Source organism: Equus asinus, chromosome 4 (genome assembly GCF_041296235.1).
Source record: "Equus asinus isolate D_3611 breed Donkey chromosome 4, EquAss-T2T_v2, whole genome shotgun sequence".
Lineage (NCBI taxonomy): Eukaryota > Metazoa > Chordata > Mammalia > Perissodactyla > Equidae > Equus > Equus asinus.
In genome coordinates, this window is record NC_091793.1 from 115,790,734 (window position 1) to 115,815,584 (window position 24,851).

The window sequence follows — 24,851 nt, forward strand, 5'->3', positions numbered from 1 at the left end:
TAGTACCCATTCCTCTGAAACCTCTCAGCATCACAACTCAGTTTTTAGAATTAGAGGTTAAAAGGCAGCTTTTTCTCTCACTACCTTTTGACAAAGGGTGGCCCTTTCTACCTACCATGACTTTTATTTAAACAATTTTAAACTGATAGGGTGTTTTTTTCTGGTGAGTTTAGATCATAATTTGGGAAGAAATACATAGTTCGTGTCTGACACATCAGAATGTTATATCTCAATTGTGAATTGTTCTGTTTTCAACTTGATTTATCCTAGAGGGGTTCAAAAAATTGAAAGGAGTTAGGTTTAGCACTTATATTACAAAACATTTAACGCTTCTTTATATTCAGCAATAATTCTTGGAAATCATTTGTTACATATAGAGAATGGAATCGTTATTTTTAATCATTTTTTTGTGTCATACTTTTTTCCCTCTGAAAGCAGAGAGAATGACCTAGCCAAATGTTTGGTTAATTGGATTATTTATGGTACGATTCAACAAAATGTATTTAAGTAGAGGACAGTTACACGATATCCTCTTGACCAGGAGCTACTCACAACAAGTCATTATACCTTTACTAAACTGAAAATATAAAATTATGACTAGGAGACTGTTTGGCATTAACTTTTGTCCCTTTTCTTAATATAAGTGGAGGGAAATATGTACTCCTTTATTTCATTCTTTAAAACCAAGAGATAATTCTCTTGGTAAAAAAATTCTTGCTTACGATGTGGACTCCTAGCTCTAAGCCAGTATGTCATTTCCAATAGGATTAGCTAGTTATGCCAATAGCCTTAAATATTGTTTGATTTCATCTGTGCTATCAATTCTGATTTATTAGTTAGTGGAAGAATTAATTCTATCTGTATTTTAAGTTTTTATATCTAGAAATTTGCATTTAGCCGAATTCTCTTCTTTCACAAATCCTTTTTTGAACTTTTATATCAATTTATTTTATTGTGTGTCTTTTATGTGAGGTAGTATACTCTTACCTTTATCTCCAACATAGTGCAGTGGGTATTATGTAAGTTAAATAGAAGTGGTTCCTGTATCCTAATAATCACTAAGGATTTTGCATATCATAATAAATTTTCTGTGTTTACATTTTTGTATAGCTATGTACAAGGGGTTTGTTACTGGAGTATTGGCTTCTGATACAGTATGAGATTAGTAGGCTATTCCCAGAATAGTCTGTAAGGCTCAGGAATTTGGGCTGTTCTAGAGTCTATAGAGAAAGTTTGATTTACTCCTTGAAGAAACAAACCTTTTCAATTCAAAGATGATTTATTCGTTAACCAAGGTACCAAAAATATAGGACTCCCATTCAGTGTTTATATTTTATAGTTTATCTTTATGAAGTTAGAATAGTAGAAATCCTGCAGGCATTTAAAATATGTTAATATTGAATTTCTTCTGCCAGTAACTAATAAACTAAGAGAGATATTCTCAAAGAATGTGTCTCATCTGAAGTGCGATTTCTGGTTTTCTCTGTGACAAATAAGAGATATGACTTAGTTTCATAAAAACAAATTTTGCAGGGGCTGGCCCCGTGGCTGAGTGGTTAAGTTCACGCGCTCCGCTGCAGGCGGCCCAGTGTTGGTTGGTTCGAATCCTGGGTGTGGACAGGGCACTGTTCATCAAACCACGCTGAGGCAGCGTCCCACATGCCACAACTAGAAGGACCCACAACGAAGAATATACGACTATGTACCGGGGGGCTTTGGGAGAAAAAGGAAAAACATAAAATCTTTAAAAAAAAAAACAAAAAAAACCAAATTTTGCAGAAATCTTTTGATGTGTTTCTTTCCTTTTTTTTTTTTTTTGAAGATTAGCCCTGAGCTAATATCTGCCAATCCTCCTCTCTTTTGCTGAGGAAGACTGGCCCTGAGCTAACATCCGTGCCCATCTTCCTCTTCTTTATATGTGGGATGCCTTCCACAGCGTGGCTTGCCAAGCAGTGCCATGTCTGCACCTGGGATCCGAACTGGTGAACCCCAGGCCTCCAAAATAGAACGTGCGCACTTAACTGCTGCACCACTGGCCTGGCCCCTGATTTGTTTCTTATAGGGGCTATTTTTTGGAGAAAATGGTTAGATTGAGAAATCTGTTGCTTTTTAAGTTAGTGAAGAGAATTCTACTAAGTAAATAAGACTAATCAGAGTGGTTGTTTTTTATTTTTCAAGTTATATGTTCAAGTAATTCCTGATTATATTTTACTAAATAGTCTGAAAAGATATGAGAAAATTCAATATGGACTAATAATGAAATATCAGTATCTTTGTTTTATCTGAGAAAAGAATAAATAAATAACTACAATGACCTCAAAGCACAGTTATAAGACGAAGTCAAATTATTGGCAATTTCTTCTCTTTAGTGATGTTACAAAGTACACTTTAGGTACAAGTCAGGTGACATGAGAGATTCTAGTGAGGGCACATTTATCGTAGTAGGAAAGAAGTGAGTTATTTCATTAACTCCAGTTTGAGTATGCAATTTTTGTTTGAATGTTCTTCAAATTCCCCGAATATATCATTGACCCACCATTAAAATTACTTAGTAAAAATATTTCCTCTCAGGTTAGTTCTGATCACCTACCACCAGGGGTCACTTTAACTCAAGGACCCTTTTTCCCTTTCCTCATCTATGTAATATTCTCAGAGTAATGTAATTGAAGAGCCTGGGAGTGAATTTAGAGCTCAAATTCTCAGAATTTGTGATGTCTCTAACTTCTAAAGGAAAAAGTTTGAGGTTGTTTAATTGAAACATAACGTAGCCTTAACTACAGGTATAGTAACAGATTGAATGTCGTTTTTTAAGAATAGTAACATATTTTAGTCTTTTGATTACAGGAACTTCTGTTTAATTAGCTGTAGTGGCACCTTTGAGTTTAAAATTCGAGAAGACTTTGCCCACTTTGTATTTTTAGAATGATGCGCTTTGATTTACAAATTATCAATTGTTAGAGGATCGTAAAGCAATCTATATGCTGTTTTTAATTTGAGTACTTTGCCTATGAGAACGTGTTTGTGACAGTAACTGAAAAAGTCTATTTCCTGACTTTTAAAATGGCATTGTTAAAACGTGAGACTCAGTAAAGCTGTTGGTTTGCTTTTGGTAATAAGTCAGTGTTGAAAACTAATGTAGCATTTATTATCTAAATACAAAAGGCTTTCTTTAGCTTCTTATTCTTTTCTGATAGTCTGTGTCTGTAACCATCTGCCCTGCGTCAGTATGAATAGGAATAGTAGATGACTGACTAGTTTATGTGACTCAGCTGTCAACTTAAACTCACGTTCAGTAGAGTTCACTATCAGTTGCTATATGTGTGAGTGCCCCGAAGCTTTCCTACTTATTTTTCCAACTTTTTAATTTGACAGTGTTAAGCAAAACTTGAATGAAGAGTACAGTGATCACATGAATATCCATCTTGTATATTCAACAATTGTTAACTTTTTGCTCTGTTTTATTTGTTTGTATCTATGTTTTCTGGACCATTGGAAATTAAGTTGCAGACAGTATGACACTTGACTTCTAAATGTTTCAGCATACATCTCCTAAAAATAAGGGTATTCTTCTTTATGACCATAATACCATTATCATGTCTAAGACAATCAGCAGTAATTTCTTAATGCCGTCTAATATTCATTCTATAATCAGATGAGTCCAATTGTCCCCAAAATGTATTTTGTGTGTTTTCAAACCAAGATTTTCTCAAGGCCTGCATATTGTGTTTTAGTTGTTTTAGAGACTGAACTCCGCTAGAAATTTACTATACTAAATGTAATATACATTTTCCACATTTTCTGATATATACCCATGCTGCTTGTTTTCATTAATAGCAGCTGCTATAGATACTGGTAAAGTAGAATCTGGGTGATAATAGGAGATGGAATTTACAAGTTGTTGGTAGGAATTAAAATTCTTTTTTTTTCCCCCAATAATGACAGAATGGCTCTTAATTCTGTCTCATATTTTATGGATGTGCTGAAGCCAAAATACAAAGCTATGTATGTTATGTGATATTCTATTTATTATATAAAGAAAAGAAACTTGGTCTAATCAGGCTTCATATGTTTTATTAGTTGATGTGCCTGTTTTATTAAAGCATCTCAGGAAAATTGATTTTACTTTAGTATTTTGGAAACTGGTAACATTTTTAGAAATATTAACCCAACGACAAAGATACCTTTATACCAAGATTTGAAGTTACTTAGGTTGTAGATTTTTAAACTTTATTTTGTAACTATTATTCTTTTAATAAGATCACAAAATAGCAAATAAGGTAATTTTCTTTTTTTGTTTCAAATATGACTTTAAAGCTCTTGTCTGTGTGTGTTTGTGTGTTTTAAGTGATGTTTTTGGATGCTGTGTGGTGTATTTGAAATGTGCTCATCTAGCAGTCAGGGTGTCTTGGTCCTAGTTCTGTCTTTACTGTTTATACAGTCACCTGACCTCTCTCAAGTCTTTCAACCTCTCTGGTTGTGTATGCTCAGCTATAAAATGGGGATAATACCAGTTCTGCTACTCTGACAGGGTTGTTTCTTATATTAAATAAAGACCTATGAAAGCAGCTTGGAAGCCATAGGATTCTATAAAATGTAAGGCAGTAGGTTATTGTTACTCTGTGTATATAAAATTACCTAATAGTGTTTCTTTAGATTTGGCAGTGATTTTTTTATATATAGATTGAATTATGTCACCTTTAGTATCAAAGGTGAATAAATAAATTGTATAGTGTTCAAAATAAGAATCTAACTAGTCATTTTGTTGGGTGAAATAAAATGTATATTGTGAGTGGTTTTATAAAATTAAATATTTGTTCAATTAAAAGCAAATAATAGCAAAAATGTAATGCGCAGTTAAGATATGTGTTAAGTTTTGTTCTTCTGAGTGACTGTCATAAATCTCAACATTGTGTTGATTCAAGTTTTATTGATAAATGTTGTTACTCAGCTAAATGTTTAAAAAGTTTATGACATTAGTCAAAATTTCGTGGCCTAAAAGCACTCTCTTGGTAGATGTTTAACCATGTTAAAAATTTGCGTAGAGGAGCTGGTCCGGTGGCGCAGCGGTTAAGTCCCCACGTTCCACTTTGGTGGCCTGGGGTCCGCCTGTTTGGATCCCGGGTGCGGACATGGCACCGTTCATCAAGCTATGCTGTGGCAGGCATCCCACATATAGAGCAGAGGAAGATGGGCACAGATGTTAGCTCAAGGCTGATCTTCCTCAAGGAAAAAAAAAAAAAGATTTGCGTAGAAACTAAAAATTCCATTTAGGGTGCAGTGCACTTTAATTCTATGGAAAAATTTTAGCTAACTTAAACCTTGCTATTGTTTGTATTGTAGTTTTTAGCATCACAAAACTAATATGTGTATATGATTTCCTTGTTTTGCTTTCCTTGCAGCTTTGAGCGTGTGCTTAGATAAATATAACTGGTGCAGTTTTAGATGGTTTAGGTGCATCATCTTATGATTCAAAGTTTTGTTGCTATTTTCATACAAGTCACCTTGAAAAATCTTAGAATTCTGGACATCGTCTGATAGTTTTTCTATTTAAAATGGATTATGAGAAGGGATAAAAAGAAAGAATAATTTCTAGACTTATCTATGAAGACATTACAGATAAGTTTTGAAAGCTCACAAAAATTCCACCATCATCTTCCTCATTTCAAAACTATATAAGGACCTGATGACACATTATAGTTCATAAATGGCATAATGCTCCAGGCATTGATTTTAGTCTTTAAAATTTCTACTTTGTTCTAAAACAATCTACTTTGAGGCCTACTAGTTCTTTTAGTTAATTCTCTAGGTCTTTGCTAGGCATTAAGCAGATCTTGTTACAGATAAATTAAAGATCTGGCATCATATAATGTTTGTATTAGGTATGTAGATTTTTCCTCTCCAGATGCTTTAAAGAAGCCACTGATGTTTTGATTGTCTTCATATCATTATATAAACAGTTAATATTTTTTTCCTATATATATCGTTAGGAACTAAGCTCGATCTCAAATACAGAAAGAGGACATTCATGTTCTACTCACCTATTTTCTTTACCATATTAAATTGTATCACATTGTTTTCTTTTTAAAACAGAGATGTGCGCCTGCGTCTATACGCCTCATGGACAACCAGCAGTTTCAGTTTGGTAAGTAAGGAGCAGTAATTTTTAAATCTGCTCATTAAGTCACAAAAATTTATGAAACCCTAGTTATGTGTCTGGAAGAGTACTGGGTACGGAGTTAGAAAGATGAATGTCATAGTTCCTGTCCTTCAGGAAGCTCTCAGTCTAACGAGGACAGATAATTACATGAGTGCAGGAGGTTGGTGATGCGCTGGCCACCCTGGGCTGCAAACAAAGGCATGGTTGATCCTGCTGCATTTTTACTTGATGTTGGGGTTGGGTCAGGTAAAGCTTCTTAAAGGAGGGTGATGCTTGAGCTAACTCTTAAAGGGTGAATAGAAGAAGTTCGCCTGAGGCAGTCTCTTCTCTCTTGTGAAATTTGTTCACTTAACAAAAAAATAAGTTTTAAAACCTCACTGGCGTGTTTTAGGGTACTTCTCATAGTTGTGTGTGACTCAGATAGCGGGTGGGGTGAGAGTTGTTAGGAGATGAAGCTGCATGGGTGGATTCGGGCTTGGCAGGATGGGTTGGGATTTTATCTTGTCAGCAGAGGGATTTCTTTGTAGAGAGAATAAAATAAATCAGCTTTACATCTTACAAAGCTCGTTCTGTTAGCAGTATGCAGGGTGAATTAGAATGGTGCAGGCGTGGAGGAGGAGTTGAAACGGTTTAAGAGGCAAACTTTGGGGGCCTTGATCCAGGCAGCAGCAGTGGAGATAGGATTTGTAAGGGACGGATTTTTCAAAGATCAGTTTGCCAACTGGATGTGGAAGGTTACGTAAAGGGAAGAGCTGAGGGTAACTCCCCGGTTTCTAATTTGATTGATTGGGTGGATTGAATGACAGTCCAGAAGAAGAGATGTTGATTTTGGGGAAAAGGCATTACAACAGGTTGTATTTAAGGTGTCCTTGGAATATTGAGGTGGAGAATTCAGTAACAGTTAACCTTGCTTCTTTTTCTCCCTATTTTGCTTTAGAGTATTAAACTTTCTGACACAGTTTATCATCTTTTCAATTCTAGTTTTATTGCTTTTATATTTTTTCCATCTGCTGAAATTTAGTTTGGAATTTAAGTTTATGGAATTTAAGTACCCTCAAAACAGTCCCTGAAATTATGGGAGCGATTGCTCAGTAATAAATACTAAAGGGTAACATAGGCAGGCTTTTGTTTGTTCTAAGAGTAGATTAGATTTTAATTTAGGGAAAAATGATTATTATAGTTATAAAGAAACTTAACTAAGGAAATCAGGTTCATAACGTATCAAGAGTAGTTTTAAAAGTAGAGTCTTCTAAGTCAGTCACAGCTTTTATTTCTTTAAGTTAATTACTTTCAAAATACTATACTACTGATAAAAGTTTAAGATAAATGTGTCCTATAATTAATGAACTACTTAAATGAAAATCAAGCCTCCTGTGTGTTTGGCCTGCAGAGAAATAGGTCGGAAGAGAGCCATGTATCTGATTTAAAAGGCTGTGTTATCCATTTATATGCTGTTATTGTAGTAAATTATGTTAGACATAGACACCCTCGTAAAATTAACTATGATTTGGCCAGATTTTATTTATAATTTGAATCTATAACAATTTAAAATGAAGCTTTAAAGAAAAGATCCTTCTGGCTATGTGTCACCCCTGTTCCACGTTCTGAGTACTGTGCTTAGGTACTTGCACCTAAGTACCTTAGGAACATGCTCTGCGGTGGGATCTACCCTCTCTAGTCTTGACTGTGTTTCCTCTCCCTCTGCCCTTTACTTGGCCAGCAGACTGATCTTTGGAAACAGAGATCTGATCATGTATCTTGGTTGTCTATAGCTTTTTTGATTTCTCAGTACCCATTGAAGCCTTTCCATCTATATATCCTGCCATGGCTGTATGATCAAGAAACTAAAGAGTGGGGCCAGCCTGGTGGCACAGCGGTGGTTAAGTGCGCACGTTCCACTTCGTTGGCCTGGGGTTCACCGGTTTGAATCCCGGGTGTGGACATGGCACCACTCGGCAAACCATGCTGTGGCAGGTGTCCCACATATAAAGTAGAGGAAGATGGGCATGGATGTTAGCTCAGGGACTGTCTTCCTCAGCAGAAAGAGGAGGATTGGCGGCAGATGTGATGTTAGCTCAGGGCTAATCTTCCTCAAAAAAAAAAAAAAAAGTTAAAAAAGAAACTTAGGAGTAACACTTAGCACAGCAAGGGGTGTCCAGGACCTTGACCCAGCCATTTGACCGATTGGTCAGTGTTTGTCCCATAGTGATTGTTAACAAGCACAAGCCCTATTATTAATTGTTAATATTTTTAATGTCACCCCTACCTCTGATACAACCCTTAGTACATTATGTTAAAATGATATATTTTTGGTATGTTGAAATGATGTACATCACTGAGTATAATGAAATGTTCTATAGATTTCCTTTGTAAACTAGTTTGTCAAATTTAGAGCATATTTCTTATTTATTTTTATATCTCCTGTACATGTCACATAACAGGCACTTAGATGTTGATTGATTTAATCATCAAATTAGCAAAAGAGGGTGAAGAAATCTTGGCTAGCACACAGCTTGGTGCTAGCATGTTGTCAATAGCACAGTTTACCAAATACCTTCTCACAACCATTCCTCAAGGTGGTATTCCCAGTTTACAGACAACTCAAAGGCTAAATATTTCAGCGAAAGTCCACAAGTCACACATGATAGAGCTGGGATTGAACCAAATTTGTCTGCCTTCAAAGCTCAGGACTTATTCCACTGTCTCAGATCACTTCTTTGAAATGCAGGTATTTATTAAATCCTTTTAAATTATTCAGTTAACACTGTAACAACACAAAATTCACTAATCAAACTGTCAAGCTAATAAATTTTAAAAATATTTCCTTTGATTACTGTAAAACAATAAAACACAATAGCTGAAATATATTTAGAATGTAATCAATTTGATAGGCAACATTAATTTAAGAATAAGTGAAAAATAGTAATATCCTCTTAGTTAATACCGATGCTTGACCCACTTAAAAGTTAGTAAGGCTTTTACAATTACTATACTTCAAAGCTATCACGTCAACTCAGTATTAGGGATATGTGTGACTAACTCCCATAGTGTTAATGGAAATTGTGCATATAAATTTCAGTGTCTTAAGATGAGCATATACCCTTAAGGATTATTCCACATCATACATTGTATAAAGATACGTGGATCAGAAGTCCTCATACATTGTGTAAAGATATGTGGATCAGAAGATCTGTATGAGGAACAGATAATTTCAGTTTCTTGCAAGAACACAACGCACACATACATTTATGTTTATATATTTATTTCCAATTGTCATTAAAGTAGGATGAATTCCATTTGGGACAGAAAATGAATATTTTGATGATATGTTATTTCTGACTTTATATATGCTAGAAATGGTGTCTTTTAAAGCACTGGTTATGCTAGAGAAGCATCTCTGATAGGTTACAGTAAAAGAAAAAAAATTCCCAAAACAAGCATCTTACTTGTGATCCAGGAGCTCAAAATCTGTCCTTGAGTTTTGTTTTGTTTTTTGCGCAGTTCAGCTATAGTATGGATATCTAACTCTTGGCCTCTGGTCAAGACTTACTGTCACTTGTTTTTTTATTTAATACACTTTCCTGTTAGAATCAGAAAAAGTATAATAAAGACTACAGATTCAGATTCTCACTTTAAAAAAAATAGATGAATGAGGAAAGGAACCTGCCAGTAATGTTTTTCTCCCCCAAGAAATTTTTTTCCAAAAAACTAGTTTGTTGTTTGTACCTATTTTAAAGAAGAGACCTACACTTTAAAAACAAAGAAAATCTCAAAACCTTAAAGCCTTTTTTAAAAATAAAATTTTTATTTGGAGATAACTGTAGATTTATTAGACTTTAAAATTCTTTATGAAAATTCTATGTAAATGGTATACCACATTTTTCTGAATTGGGCTCAGAGCACTAAGGCCAGATGCATGACTTAAATGTAGCAGTGATGGGAGGTAAGAAGTTGCTATTCAGAAAACAATGAGAAAACAGTAAAAGACTTTCACTCAATTAAGCTCAATCCGCAGGCAAAGATGTTAATTTAACAGACTCTGAGACACCCTTTATGTTATTTTGGCAGTTTTAACTCTCCGGGTGTGATTAAGGAAGCAATTACTAGTTTTATGCCAAGAATTCTGGATGAATTAAGAATTAATTAAGAAACAACCTTAAATGTGGTATTGACTTCATATTTGGTTATAGTTCTGAATGGTTTCTGCATAATTAAAAAATAAAAGTAAAACCAGCCATCGCTGGGTGTTCTTAATGAAATAAAAATTAATGAAGTGTTTTTACTATACAATTGAAAGATAACCTAAACTACGTGTAGTATTAATTACATATAGTAATTTGAGTTAAAAAAAAAAAACCAAGAAGGAATTTTGTAAACAAAAAATTGTTTGTGGCTTTTAAAGAAGATAAAGATAAAAGATGTAGATCTTAGTATCAATATGTTATAAATATAGGGAGATTTTAGAAATTGAAGTCATGAGAATGTTCGCTTGCATTCAGGATACTAAGTTAAAGTAGCCTCTTGATCTTCTGAAAAACGTAGACTTTCTTACTAATTTAAAATATGAACTCTTTTTCTTCTTAGGTCATGCTCTTAAACCTCAGGTTTCCTCTATTTTTACATCATTTTTGGATGGATTAAAAAAGTTTTATATTACAAAGGTAAGAATTTTTATAAAATGTTAAAATTTTAGATGCTTAGGATATTAATTTTGTTTCCTTTTCCCCTCACACCTATTATAAGTGTGTTTTTCCATGTTGCTGTGTGCATTTCATGATTATTTTTGCATTGGAATAAATGTTGTGTTAAGTAAATCAATCATACATTAAATTTCAGAAATTTTAAATTCTTTTCCAGGTTTGAAGTTCCTAAAAATAACGCTGCATTGAACAATTTTGTGCATATAACGTTTTATATAGTTTGAAATTTTTCCTTTATAATAGATATCAGGAACTGAAATAAGAGCATGGATTTTTCTTTTTTTCACTTTTGATTGCTGAGTTCCTTTCCTAAGGGGTTATACTAGCTTACACTACTGCCAGCAACACTCCTGTGTCATTTTTTGGTTGAATTCTTGCTATTGCCTGTGGGATTATTGTTTTAAATTTACTGAATCCAGGGAGAAAAATAGTACCTTATTTTAGTTGATGTTTCTTGAAACTCCAATGAGACTGACCATGTCCCTGTATTTCCTAGATGTAATTTTTGAGTGAATTAGTTGAATATGGTTATTTTGCCAGGGATGACAGTTTCATATTTTTTCTTTGGTGCTTTAGTGTGTGCCCTTTGAATAATGAGGTTATTAGATGCCTTTGTTATAAATGTAAATAATTTTTCCAGTGAGGTGACTCCCTTTTTAATAAGAATTTCTCTTTTTGGTGCAAAAGTTTCAAATTTTTATATCTTTTCCTGTGATGATTTAATTACTTCTAAGCTCAGAAAAACCTTCCTTCCTCCAGAACTATGATTAGGATCATTTTCTTCTCTCTCTTGCTTTTTTGTTAAATTGGAATTAAAATATATATTTTTTATCTTTATTACTATTTGAATTTATGTCAATTTTATGATGTGAGAGAAAGACCTCAATTAAGCTTCACCTCCGGCTCTCCCAATTGCTAACCTGTTGTGACAGCACCGTTAACTAAAGAAGCCTTGCTTCTCTCACATTGATTTGCCGTGTCTAAGACATCTTCTTATATACTAATCCAAGAAATAGACTCCATTTTAAAATATCAAATTCTGTTTAATGAGCCTTTGTTCTTGAAAATTAAATGGGTTTAATTGCTGTAGCTCTAGTTCTCCCTCCTGTTTTTCAGAATTTTCCTTGTTATCACCATCACCTACCTGTTTATCCTGGAAAAATTTAGAAACTCTTCACCATTTTAGAAAGTTCATCCAAGTTTTTATTAGAATTGGAATAAACTAGTATATTAATTTTTGGCAAGAATTAACAGGTTTATAATACTTAGTTTGTGCCTTCAGGAACGTATGTCTCATTTTTTTTAGACATGATTTTCTAATAAAGTTATATATTTCCTTTTAAGATTGTTCTTAGATGTTTTATATTTTATTTTTGTACAGAAAATCTCCTTTGAAAATACTATTTAAAAAGAAGTTGTTGTTCTTTTTTTTCTCCTACATTCTACTACTGTATTATATTCTAGCATTTTGGTAGTTTTATTTGATTCTTTATTAGAGTTATAACTTAAAAGTTATTTTATTTACATACCAATACGTCATTACAATTGACACTGTGGCATACTTTGAAATGTTTTTCCATAGTTTTATAATATTGTAATGATCTGAATAGGTGCATTAAGCATTCTTTTTGATTGACATGTAAAGTTCCAAAGCTCAATTTTTAAAGAGTTGGTGTGTTTGAGCCCAGATCAAAAGTGAAAAAGAGTAAAATGTATTTTGATTTACTATTTTGTAGGATAAGACTATCTGTAATAATAATTTTTTTTGTAGTTTAAAGGATTTGATCCAAATCAGCTAAGTGTCGCTACATTACTGTTTGAGGGGGACCGTGAGAAAGTTCTTCAACATGAAAAACAAGTGTATGACATTGCTGCAAAATTTGGGTATGGCTTTAAGTTCATAATGCCAAGAGAAAATTAAGCTAAAGTTCTGATATCTCCAAGCAGTTGTTAATGTACCCTTTTTTATATTAAATATGTGGTAATATGTGATAGTCAACTTAAAATGTTGTTTTGGTTTACTTCCAAAATTGTAGGAAGTTGGACTGGTATGTTACTCTTGCTTGTCTAATCGTAGTACAGCCATGAACCACAGAACATTTCAGTTAACAACAGACAGACCACATATACAACAGTGGTCCCAAAAGATTAGTGCCACATAACCTAGGTGGGTAGTGGCTATACCATCTAATTCTGTGTAAGTACACGCTATAATGTTGGCACAATGATGAAATCACCTCATGAAGCATTTCTCAGAATGTATCCCCATTGTTAAGTGAAGCATGACTGTATATGATATATTAAATATTTTGTGTTTTTCCGTTAATGCTAATTTTATAATATTTGCTGTTTGTTATGCTAGCATGAAATAGGAAAAAGTTCGTAGTCATGTTACTATTTAATGTTAAAGCATATGTATAAAACATGCTATTAGTATGTTTTTAAAAGGAAATTGTATTTAATCAAAAGTATTTGATAAATTATCTCTACTCCACCCCCTGTCACTTATTGTTCTGTGCTGATATAAAGAAACAGAAAACATTTCACATCTATAACCAACTGAATAATGATTGGGTGGTTTTCTGTCTGTCTGCTTGATGGATTAGAAGATTGATTGATGAGAACTATAGTGAAAATGCCATTTATCAGGACTATGTTTTTTCCTTTCCTTTTAACGTACATAAACTTATAGTATTCTGAATACTAGTCTTTTTTTTTATTTCAGAGCTTAAAATATATCATATGCATTATGCTTAATCTGCATTCTTTGTAAATATTCACTTCTGTTCCTTTTTTTTCTTTTTTGCTGTTCTTCACAAGAACAAATTAACACCTAATTTGGGGCAAGGTGTCTTAGAATGCCTCACTTTTATGTATTTTTCTCACATGTAACGTTCAGCCCTTTATTTTTAGGATTTTCTAAACTTAATGTTAAATTGCAATATTCTCAGAAAAAGATCTAATCTCGGGCTTAATTTTTAGATTACTTTTGTACTTTTTTTGAGTGTTAGAAATTAATCTCTCAGTTTGGTTTTTACCCTATCCTGAAATTGGCAAGTGGAATTTTTTTATTTCTTTAGTAAAAAATGAAATTCATTAATCTTTTACTTTTTCTCCTCCACAGTACCTTTTTGGGAATTATTGCTGTTTTGACTAAAGTAGTTGAGTAGTTGTGCTATAAGGCTTTATTTGATGATCAGATGGCTTGAATTTCAGGTTATCTGTGAATTTTTTTTTAATTTGAAATGTACGCATACCTGTTTTTTAGTTTCTAACTTCTGTGTTTATGTAGTTTCTAATTTTAGTTTCTAACTTAGTTTCTAACTTATATATATATAATTGATTTAAAAGCTTTTTTTCTTAAAACCTATGGTACTAGTAAGAAACAAATAGTTAAGGAGATTTAACTTAAAACCTTTAATATCTAAATGACATCTTTTATATCTATCTAGCCTTAAATATTAGACACAAACTTTAAAAAAAAGTTTCCTTATAAATTTAAATATTTAATTGGGATTTAAAAACTTTCAAGAAGTACTTGTAGGGAAATGAATGCTTTAATACTTAAAGCACTGTATATTAGGTTAAATTTACTTAGTTTGACCTCATTCCCCCCCCCCCACCCAGCACACACACACACACACACACACACACACACAGAAATTCCACTTTGTAGGATCTGTAATTATAATTATAATTCAGAGTAGCCAACAAATCATGGCTAGTTAGTAACGTGCCACATTTCCTGTTAGACTTGGGTAGGATGATGACAAAAATACCTTTCTGTCCTACCTCACACATAATTTTTGTAGGATATGACCTGTCCCTTCTTGAGCATCACGTTTGATGCCTGGTATGTACTAGTTGCTTGATCAATTATTTGTTGAAAGAATTAATGAAACTGAATAGTTTATTTTTCCCTGACATCTTTTATTCTACTTCATTTGTGCCTAATTATTATGCTGCCCTTAAAATAGTGTATTTTAATCTTTAGGTATTTATCAGATCCATTTTGTCAGATTTATTTAATATGAGCCACCAGCTGTCATGAATTGTCTTTTCATGTAATGCCAGTTTTGTTTTTCTCTTGTAACACCAGCCAATTTACAACTTCAAAGTAAGAATGAATCTTAACACAAGATGAATCCAGGTCTCTTTACATACTTATGCCCCAGAACTGTTGATTTAATTTCAGCAATTTGCTTATACTGAAGAAAACTTGTGTCAAATTCATCCATTAAAAATAGGTTATAGTAAATGAGATGTTTATTTAAAGCAAGGGTGAAGTATTAGAAACTTAGACCCTGATTGGGAGTCTCTTTTCTTTTGCTGTTGTTATTTGCTACTTCTTAGTTATGTTATAATTAGTTTCTTAATGTGCTTTCATCCTGCCTCACTTCATTTAGATGCAGAAATCTTCAGTGTTGAACAACCCAGGCTGTCATTAGGCAGATTTTGATTTTTTGATAGTTGGAAATATCTGTGTGTGGTTTTCTAGCAGAAGACCTGGTTTTCCCCCAGTTCTCTAGACACTAGTTCTTTGTTCTAATCATGGAACGATGCAGGGATGTTTTTCTTATTTAAGATGCCACTCTGCCAGCCATTGCTTCTCAATCATTTCTCCTTCTGTGTAACTAAATGCAGGAAAGCAATACTAAATTTCTTTTTGCTAAAGTTTTCGTAAGTGAGTTAGCTCGTGTATTTTATTTTGGATTAGGGCATTATTAATTTCTGTTCTTTTGTTTTATCCTCTGTTCCCACCACCTCATTAGCTTTAAATTGATTGTTTTTAATGAATTACTCCAACAGTTTAGTATATTTTTGTGTGTTATCTTAGCCATTTGTCCTCCTTGCCTTCCACCCCTGCCCTAACACAGTTAAATACTTTTGAACACATATGATCCAACAGAATGTGATAGCCAGATGTTGGGTAATCATACTTTGGTTGTTTATCTGTGTTTGCTGGTAATGTCCTTTAACTTCTCTAAGAGCTAAGCAGAATAAACATTAGCTGTCAGCAATCATGACGGATGTATTGACATTTACCATAGAAGTTAAGGTAATATGTTATTGTTATTTTCAAAGTGTGTGCTTAAGTAGTTTAATGTAATTCAACAGGAGAGTGATTAGGTTCAACAGATGGCCCTTTTATATAAAAAGATTGTCTCTCATCCCTCTTTCATTTGTCTTCCCAGTCCTTCATGAAACAGCTTTAAATTTGTTTAAGAACCTTGTTATTGATGTTTGAAATTTGTGGTGGGAGCAGGAAGTAGGGGATGGATATTGCTACTTTAACATAAAGCACTTTGACTCTAAGTATAGTTTTTTGGAGTGGCTGCAAAAGTGGCAAGTTAGAAGCTTCTAATTTCTAAGCCCTACTATTTTATGTATTATATTTTTAAGGTGATTCTGGCTAGAAGACAAATCTGAAAGCTAAAAAAAGAAAAGTTCTGAAAAACTAAATTTGCAGGGAAAGTATGGTTCAGAAAAGCAAACTCAGAATGACTTTTCATCTCCTTTTGGATTTATGAATTTACGAAGGACATTTGATTTCTTCCTGCTTTAGATAAGAAAATGCATGTTTCGTGTGGTTTGTCACACTGGATTCCAAGGTGGAACAGATCTCCACTCCCCCCACCCCACCCCCGCCAGGTATTAGAAGAGGGTCTAAAGAAAGATAGCTTGATTTGGGACTATAAAGTAGGACTTCTTCGCATCCTGATCTAAGAGAGACAGGTCTACTACATGTTCATACCCATAATTTCTCACCAAATGCATGCTTAGGATACGCCTTCTCAAAGATGCCCAGCGTAGGTCTCTTGCACCTTTTCCTAGTCTTCCCTATCCTTTCCTTTCCTTCTACTAATAGGCCCAGGATGAACTCCTTCTATTTCCTGGATCACTAATGTTTTTTCTCTCTTGTACTCAGTGTCTGACTCTGTTTCATGTCTACCTGAAGTATGGGCCTTGCTATTTTCCTCCAAACACTTGCCACAGCAGTTTTCTAAATAGTTTTCTTTTTGTTTTGGAACCTCGTTTGACTTCCTACCCCAACCTCAGATCCGTACACATCCAATCCAGAATTGTCTTCTGTTTCTTCTTACTTTTCACTCTCAGCTGCTTGACCTAAGTTCTGTCTTTCCACTCATTAACATTGTAGTAATACAGATGACCCCTTTCATTTCATTATGCCCCACCCGCAAGTAGTTCTAGACTAGAGCTCCTCCTGTCAAGTCTGTCACTCCTGGATGACACTAATTCATATAGATCCAGCTATAACTAAGTCAGGAAATCTGATATAGCTCATATATTCTAGACTAAAATTGCCTTACAGTATTTGTATAGAACAAGGGTGCATCTACATTGCATTATTTACTTACTGCCAAATCCAAGGAAAACTTGCCAGGAAGAAAGGATTTAAGTATAAGGTGTTAACTGAAGCCATAAGAGAAATTATTCTTCCAGAAGAGGCTCAAATCACAGAGGCTCAAGACCTGAGTCTTGGGCGACACCGTGATTAAGGGTTTAGTGTTCTGAAGCCAAGGAGGTGCAGTAAGGGTATTGAGAAGAGAGACATAAAAGTTAATCATCAATTTGTGATCCAAGAAAGTCGTGGGAAAAGATATTTTTCTTTTTATGTGGCTTTATTGAGGGATTCTTTTAGTGGGTGCTTTGTGAGGTTGGGGTTTTATTTTGTTAACTGAAAATAGTTAAAATTTGGGGCTAGATTTGGGGCCAGCCCAGTGGTGCAGGGATTAAGTTCACACATTCTGCTTCAGTGGCCCAGGGTTTGCCAGTTTGGATCCTGGGTGCAGACCTACACACCACTTGGCAAGCCATGCTGTGGCAGGCGTCCCACATATAAAATACAGGAAGGTGGGCATGGATGTTAGCTCAGGGGCAGTCTTCCTCAGCAGAAAGAGGAAGATTGGCGGCAGATGTGATGTTAGCTCAGGGCTAATCTTCTTCAAAAAATGAAACAAAACAAAAAGTTAAAATTTAATTTCTGCCTGATGATGGAAAAAAGCAAAATTAAAAACTCTTCACTGAAGTAGTAGAAATCAGTAATCATTCATAGTCTTTTAAAATAGGAATGACTCTCACAAAGCAGAGCATTTGGACTGGATTATGTTATATGGGATTAATTGTGACTAGATCTCAGTTTCTATGGATAAAACTGCTTTCAAATTGAAATGGATAGCTCATGTGTTTGTGGTAATAAGACCGTACCTCTTGGTCTTGTACTTGTCTATATGTTGCTTCATAAACTTTAATATTTCTGTTTAAGTATATTTTGTCTCTCATTTAAGTCATAAGTTCCATAAAATAAACACCATATCTAATACTCCAAACACTGTGTGCTCAAGTATTCAAGAAACTTCTTGGTATTTGGAAGATCCTAGTCAATCATTGTACATCTTTATGTATGAATAAGACTATAACAATACATGAATTTATGAGTAGAATATAGTATAAATAAAATAAGTGTATTTTAAGTTAACTTGCTATGTTTATGAAGATTACTTAAGCTTGTTTCTCATGGCTGATTTTCTGTTGACAATATGATTGAGTTCCTATGAGTCAGTTTTATTAGTTTTGGTGGATCAAAGTTTGAAATTAATCACCAAACTGAAATGTTAACATTGTTTCAGATTTTTCTTATCGAAGCTAATTCTTTTGATAGCTCTTTGATATATTTATGATAAATGAGATTAAAATAAAAATGAGATGCAATGTAATATATGTTAATCTATTAAGCAGTTATCTTGAGATGTCATATCAGTTTTGTCAGGTTTGTATATTTTTATTAGTTCATTTGAAATATATTGTTCGTTCTGTAATTACAGTGGATTAGCAGCTGGAGAAGACAATGGACAGAGAGGTTATTTGCTGACCTATGTCATTGCATACCTTCGGGTAAGTTATCTCTTATTTCCCTTGTCAATTTGTGTTGTAAACAATACTTTTTCTTAATTTGAGTGAATAAAATTATTATATTCTTAAATTTTAACCTACTATAATTTAGCCCATCCTTTTACATGAACCCAGAATTAGCTGTAAATCTTTAGAAGCCCAATTAACCCTTCCATATATGGTTTTGAGAAATTTAAAGATTATTTAATAGGTCCTTCTGCTCTTTAAAAGAATGGAACCTTTCCCTGTCTGGAAGCTGAATGTGCCGTTCCTAACATTGCTTGGTTGGAATCAAGCTGTCTTATTTAGTAACATTCCTCACTTGATCCATAATCTGTATTACAGATATGTAAATCTTTCTTTCACTGTCTTTAAAAGTTGTTGTTTAACTTTATTCCAAGTACTTACTAGTTCACTGATGATGATTACTATATAGAATTAAAGAAATAGTTTGTGTATATTTGAGCTCTAAAAGTTTTTTAATTCTAGATTTTCTATTTGTGAGAAACTTTCTTAGTCGTGTTAACCTCAAGAATTTGCTATGCTTGTTGATATGGAGTATTCTTTTGAAAGTTTATTCATTTGTTCATTTATTTTGTTTTATTTTTCTACTTTGGCTGTAACGAACTCAAGTTTCTTAATTGTTTTCTGCTATTGCTAGAGTTACTTTTTAAAAATATAGCTTGTTATGTAATTTAAAGGGTCTTATATTAAAACGTCATTTCTCAAATATCCTGTTGAGAATTTGGCTTCCCCAGATAATTTTTTACTTGGAAATTGTTCTGAAGGAAATACTTATATAAGCTTATGTAAGGGTTTTTTGTACTTCTCTAAGAAAGCTTGAATTGTGTTCTCATTTTAAAAATAATTTAATTCTAGGTAAGATCTAAATTTTAGATTGCAGTAAATTTGAAGCATGTAGGTCTTCCTGTCACCCCCCCATGCTTATGAGGAAAAGTACGTTTATTGCATGTGCACTGTGCTGGGAATTGTGATTAACAGATTTATAGACCATGAAAGGCAATAAATGATTTGAGGTCTTATAAATAACTTTTACCTCCATAGACTGTCACTACCCCAAGTTCTCCAATAGTAAACGTTTTGGGTATACATAAAATTTTGTTTGTTAGGCATTTTCTCTAAGGATATTGGCCATTTTCCCATAATACTAAATTCAGAATTCTAGAAAATGAAATTAACTGTAATAAGTACAGCACAGACACAGTTTGGAGTAAGTTTCTTATTATTAATGTTCCAGTTAATGTTAAAGCTGAATCAAAAGCAAGTTAGAGATTTTTTTGGGGGGAGAGGTTACTTGTTTTATCTTATTTTTTATTTTATTGTCACCAAATATATGTTTACTGAATAAATAAATGCGTAAGAGAGAAAACACACATTTCAGATCCATAACTTGGGGGATTTTTCCTGCCAACCAGGAAAAGTTAAAGTGATTCATTTTACTAGAAGTGAAAACTTAATATGTATTAATTTTGCTACCTTATAAAATCTTCTTTCATATCTGTGCAATTCTGTGGTGGCTTGTAAATTGCTCTTTCCAGTTTCAATATTAAAACACTTGTACTCAGGGTAAAGAAATTAGTATTGTAAGTTACTTATCATATGAGCATTATATCTTCTGTACTATAAAATATATTTTCCTAGCAGAGGTGCTTCCAGATGTTCTATCTATTCAGTCACAACAAAGAGAGGCCGTATGTTTTCTAATTTGTTTTTAACTAGAAATTGATTTTAAGAAAGGGAGCTATCGTCTCCTTCCTCTAGTCCTACTTCCTCTCCCCTCCTCCCCCCGAATCCCCCCTCCCTGTTCCTTTGATCCTGATGACCGCTTTTTGATATTGGTTAATTTACTGCTTAGACCACTGAAAATCTGTTCTGCTAATATTCTCTACACGTACATAGTTACTGGCTAGAGACGCCATTCATTGGAGAAAGATTTGAGTTCCTACTATGTCTGGCACTCTGCCTGGTGCCAAAGGTACAGAGGAGAAGACGACAGACAAAGATCCTGTCCTCCGGAGGTTATAGCTCACTCTTGGGGCCACTTTCCAGTGCTCCTATCAGGTGGATAGTAAAGAGCCATGGTGGTTAAATTAGAAACATGTAATGCTAACAATTAGATGAAATACTAGTGTATCATTGATTCTTCTGCATCTGTTAGAATTTCTTGATTTTTGTGTATGTGTCTTAACAGGACCTGGGTTTGGAATACTATGTATTAGGAGAATCTTTTGAGACTTCCGCTCCTTGGGACAGGTAAAATGAAATAAAATGCTTGATATTATTAAAATATGCTATACGAGTTGCTGAAGTAATATATCTTTGTGTGTGATTATGTAAACTTTTAAAATTTTATTAAAAAACATTGAAACGGAATCACTTTTATTTAAATTACTATCTTAATATTTAAATTCATTAGAATGTTATTTTTGCAAACCATTTTTTCAGTTTTAGGCAAATTTGTCCATGTCACGTAGAAGGAAGGTATTATTGAAGTTTACATTTTAACAAATCTTATTGAACATTAAATGTCACTATTGGTTTTACTTAGCTTTGATTTAAATTCTTATGTGATTAGTATGCTTAAATGTTGTCTAAAAAGTCCTCCCAAATTGTAAAACCTGTTGATCTTCTTTTGTAATACATCATTTAGCTTTTGATATTTGTATATGTATTATTAAGCAAGGTCTTAACCTGCATTTAAGTGATTTCTGAAAGAAATCCAATTTAAGAAATTTTGTACAGTTTCTATTTTTAAATTACACATACAAATATTGGTTAGGGAATTAATAATAACTGATTAGGAAATATGAAGTTGTTTTATTAAAAATGGACTTGTGAGTTAACTCATTCAGTAATAATTCTTGAGATTGTTAGTACATTTTATTCTAGTATACCTTACATTTTACTTTTTATTTATAAAATGTACAAATTATTTTAAATCTACCATAAGGTATATAGGATATAACAAATCCGCATGAATCCACCTTTTAGATATTACATATCTTAACATTTTTGTTCTACCCTAGCGTCTTCTGTTCCTCCTTCAGAAAACTTTTTACTTTTCTCCATTCAGTCTTCATCTTCTGTAGTTTATGACTTTTGGTACGTCGATGCTGATATTCTTTGTGTTGTAAGATAATAACTAAATTATAGTGTCAATCTGTTATTCACAATTTTTGATGCTAAATTTAGTTAAGTTCAATTTTAAGGGGAATAAATCTTGTAAATAAAAAGAATTATCCACTCGTCACCATCTGACGCTTTTGAACAGGAGATGTAGTTTGGCCACTGTTGATAGTTGTCTCAGAGACCACTTGAGTCTTTAACCCCTTTCCTTGCTGGAGAAAGTGGGCTAGTGTAGTGTTACTTCTTCAGTCTTATGAATTTCCTTGTCATCAGTTACTACAAACTGATGATTGCCATTTTGTCTTTTTATTCTTCTAACTGTGGAAGCTAATCATGCACTATGTTTTCATTTCTCTTTCTTCTTTCCTTGTATATACTTATATATTTGTTTAATTGACTCACTGACAATATCTCTTTTAAACAGGGTTACATATTTGGTTTGTTTCCATTTAAAACAACTTCCTTAGCTGAAGTTTTAATAAAAAAACGTTAAGGGAAAGCAGCTACATTCCTACCCATTTAGCAACCCATTTTGTTTCACACCTTTGGCTGGGTAGAGACCACGTTTAGCAGCAACCCATGGGATGAGGGTCTTCAACTCTCATACATTATTAGGTTGCTTGGGCTTTCAGTGTCTTGAGGGATTCATCACCTTACTAGTTTTTGTGTATTCCTCAGTGGCCCTAGAACGGTGACTACACCTGTTAGGTGCTCAATGAATAGTCTGCCTAGAGTCCTGTGCGTGAACTCTGGAATAGTGTAAGAATGCAGCCTATGAAAATGGCTGTCTAAAAGGTCTGAGTTGGAAATTTAAAGATTTTGGAGACACCAGCATGAGACTTGTGATTAAAACCAAAGGAGTGGGTATAGAGACAGTAAGGATGAAGGAAAAAAAAGAGAGCCAAAGAAAGAAGCCCAGAGAACCCCAGGATTTAAAGGATAGTTATACAAACAAGAAGTAGCAAAATTGATTGAGGAATCATATCTAGAGGATTTAGAGGAAAACTAGTGATGTGAGAGAAGCCCAGGGAAGTTTTTTTCAAGGAGGAAGTGGTCAACAGTGTTAAATTTGCTAATAGGTCAGGTAAGAATTTAAAAGAATACACAGTTATGTTTATCTCTTATATAATGATTGGTCCAAAAGGATTGTATTGACCTTTGCACAAGTTCTGTGGGAGAATACTTTTAGAATTCCCTCTCTACAAATCATTTCTAGAAAGTATCCCATTGAGGGTTATAACCGTCCAGTGCTATTCTTTGTCCCCTTTCTTCCTCATTATTACTATTATGTATTATTATGTAGCACTTAAATTCCATTTTCTGGAGTCATGATAAAGAACTTGTTACTTTTATAAGTTTGTAATATTCTTAACCCCCGTAGCTATTAAAGCTTAGTAGGTTTTATTTTTATTTATTTATTTATTTTTTGCTGAGGAAGATTTGCCCTGAGCTAACATCTGTTGCCAATCTTCCTCTTTTCACTTGAGGAAGATTTGCTAACGTCTGTGCCAGTCTTCCTCTATTTTGTATGTGGGTTGTCACCACAGCATGGCCGCCAATGAGTGGTGTACATCTGTGCCCAGGAGCCAAACCTGGGTGACCAAAGTGGAGCGTGCCAAACTTAACCGCTAGGCCATGGGGCTGGCCCTATATTTATATTTAAAGTATTTGTTTCATAAGTTGGTTTTTCAAATTAAAGACACATTAAATTTCAGTAGTCTAAGTGCTTTGCAAGAGATGTTTTAAAAACATGCATCCTTATCATTCCATAAATGAGGCATAGATAACATTGATAAATTGTATTTGCCCGTATCTCTCATAGAATAAAGCAGAATTTAGTAAAATTAGAATTTATAAATCTTCCAGATACTACATTTATAAAAATAAAATTTGACATGCTAATAAAACACTAAAACCTTTTTCATATTTATAGTTTAATCATATGTTCTTTATTCTTATTGGAAATAAAGATAACTTCAATGTGTTTTATAAAGCATAATCCATTTAAATGTTATTTTTATCAAATTGGTTCTCACATAGTCAAATAAGTCTTAAGACTAGAAATAGGCCAGCCTTCTGAGATTCTTTTATCTTTTCAAAGAAAAGTTCTCCAGATTTTAAACAGACTAAAGTTTGAAGCCCAGAATCAGTGTCAGTATGCAGCCAGGATGTTTATTGGAGAATAAAATGGCTTATATATACCTTAAGAGTTTTATTTTCCCAATGAAACAAAATATGTGGTTATAATATTACATTACAGCTCACATTAAAAAATAGATCAGTATTATTAAATATTATCAATCCCTCATCCCCTTTAAGAACTGTCCCTCACTGGTCTGTTTTCATTGACTTTTAATATCAAACAGTCTAGCATAACTTTACACATAGTTCATGCCTCGTAAGTCTCTGTTGAACTGGATTTTAGCTCAGTGCTTGAGAATAGGCTATTGAACATTTGTATAACATGATTATTAATTAAATTATTTTTAAATTAAGGAATACTTGTTAGCCATGGATATAGATTGATTTTTTTCAAAGCTTTTAAAGTCTTACAATTAAATTTATTTTGAAATTGGGTTTTCCTCAGTATAGAAAACTACCTTCAGGAGATTTGAGTATTCTCTTGAATAGAAGACTCAGTTTGAATGATCAAAGCTTGTTCGTTCTTGGAGGAATAAGTATGAAAGTTTTAGTTAAGAGAATTTCTGACTTGAAGGATGCCAGATAAACCAGCATTTATTAGAATTTTTGTAACTTACTTGAAAACTTAATTTTGTATTCAATTATGTTTTCTAGGGTTGTAGATCTCTGTAGAAATGTAAAAGAAAGAATAACAAGAGAATGCAAAGAGAAGGGTGTTCAGTTTGCTCCTCTTTCTACATGCAGGTGAGTGTTTTTTATACTTATATTTCTTATTCTGGAAAAAAACTAGT

The 24,851-nt window shown here is 33.4% G+C and overlaps 1 protein-coding gene across 2 annotated transcripts in view; it reads left to right on the forward strand.

Annotated features, from left to right (window-relative positions):
* Positions 1-24,851, forward strand: part of AGPS (alkylglycerone phosphate synthase) — a 139,433-nt gene that overhangs the window by 87,419 nt on the left and 27,163 nt on the right. For both annotated transcript variants that reach the window (XM_014834063.3, XM_070508160.1), the window contains exons 12-17: positions 6,091-6,142; positions 10,742-10,818; positions 12,629-12,741; positions 18,705-18,774; positions 20,984-21,045; positions 24,715-24,804. In XM_014834063.3, the coding sequence (XP_014689549.3) occupies positions 6,091-6,142; positions 10,742-10,818; positions 12,629-12,741; positions 18,705-18,774; positions 20,984-21,045; positions 24,715-24,804 (464 nt within the window). The remainder of the gene's footprint in view (positions 1-6,090; positions 6,143-10,741; positions 10,819-12,628; positions 12,742-18,704; positions 18,775-20,983; positions 21,046-24,714; positions 24,805-24,851) is intronic.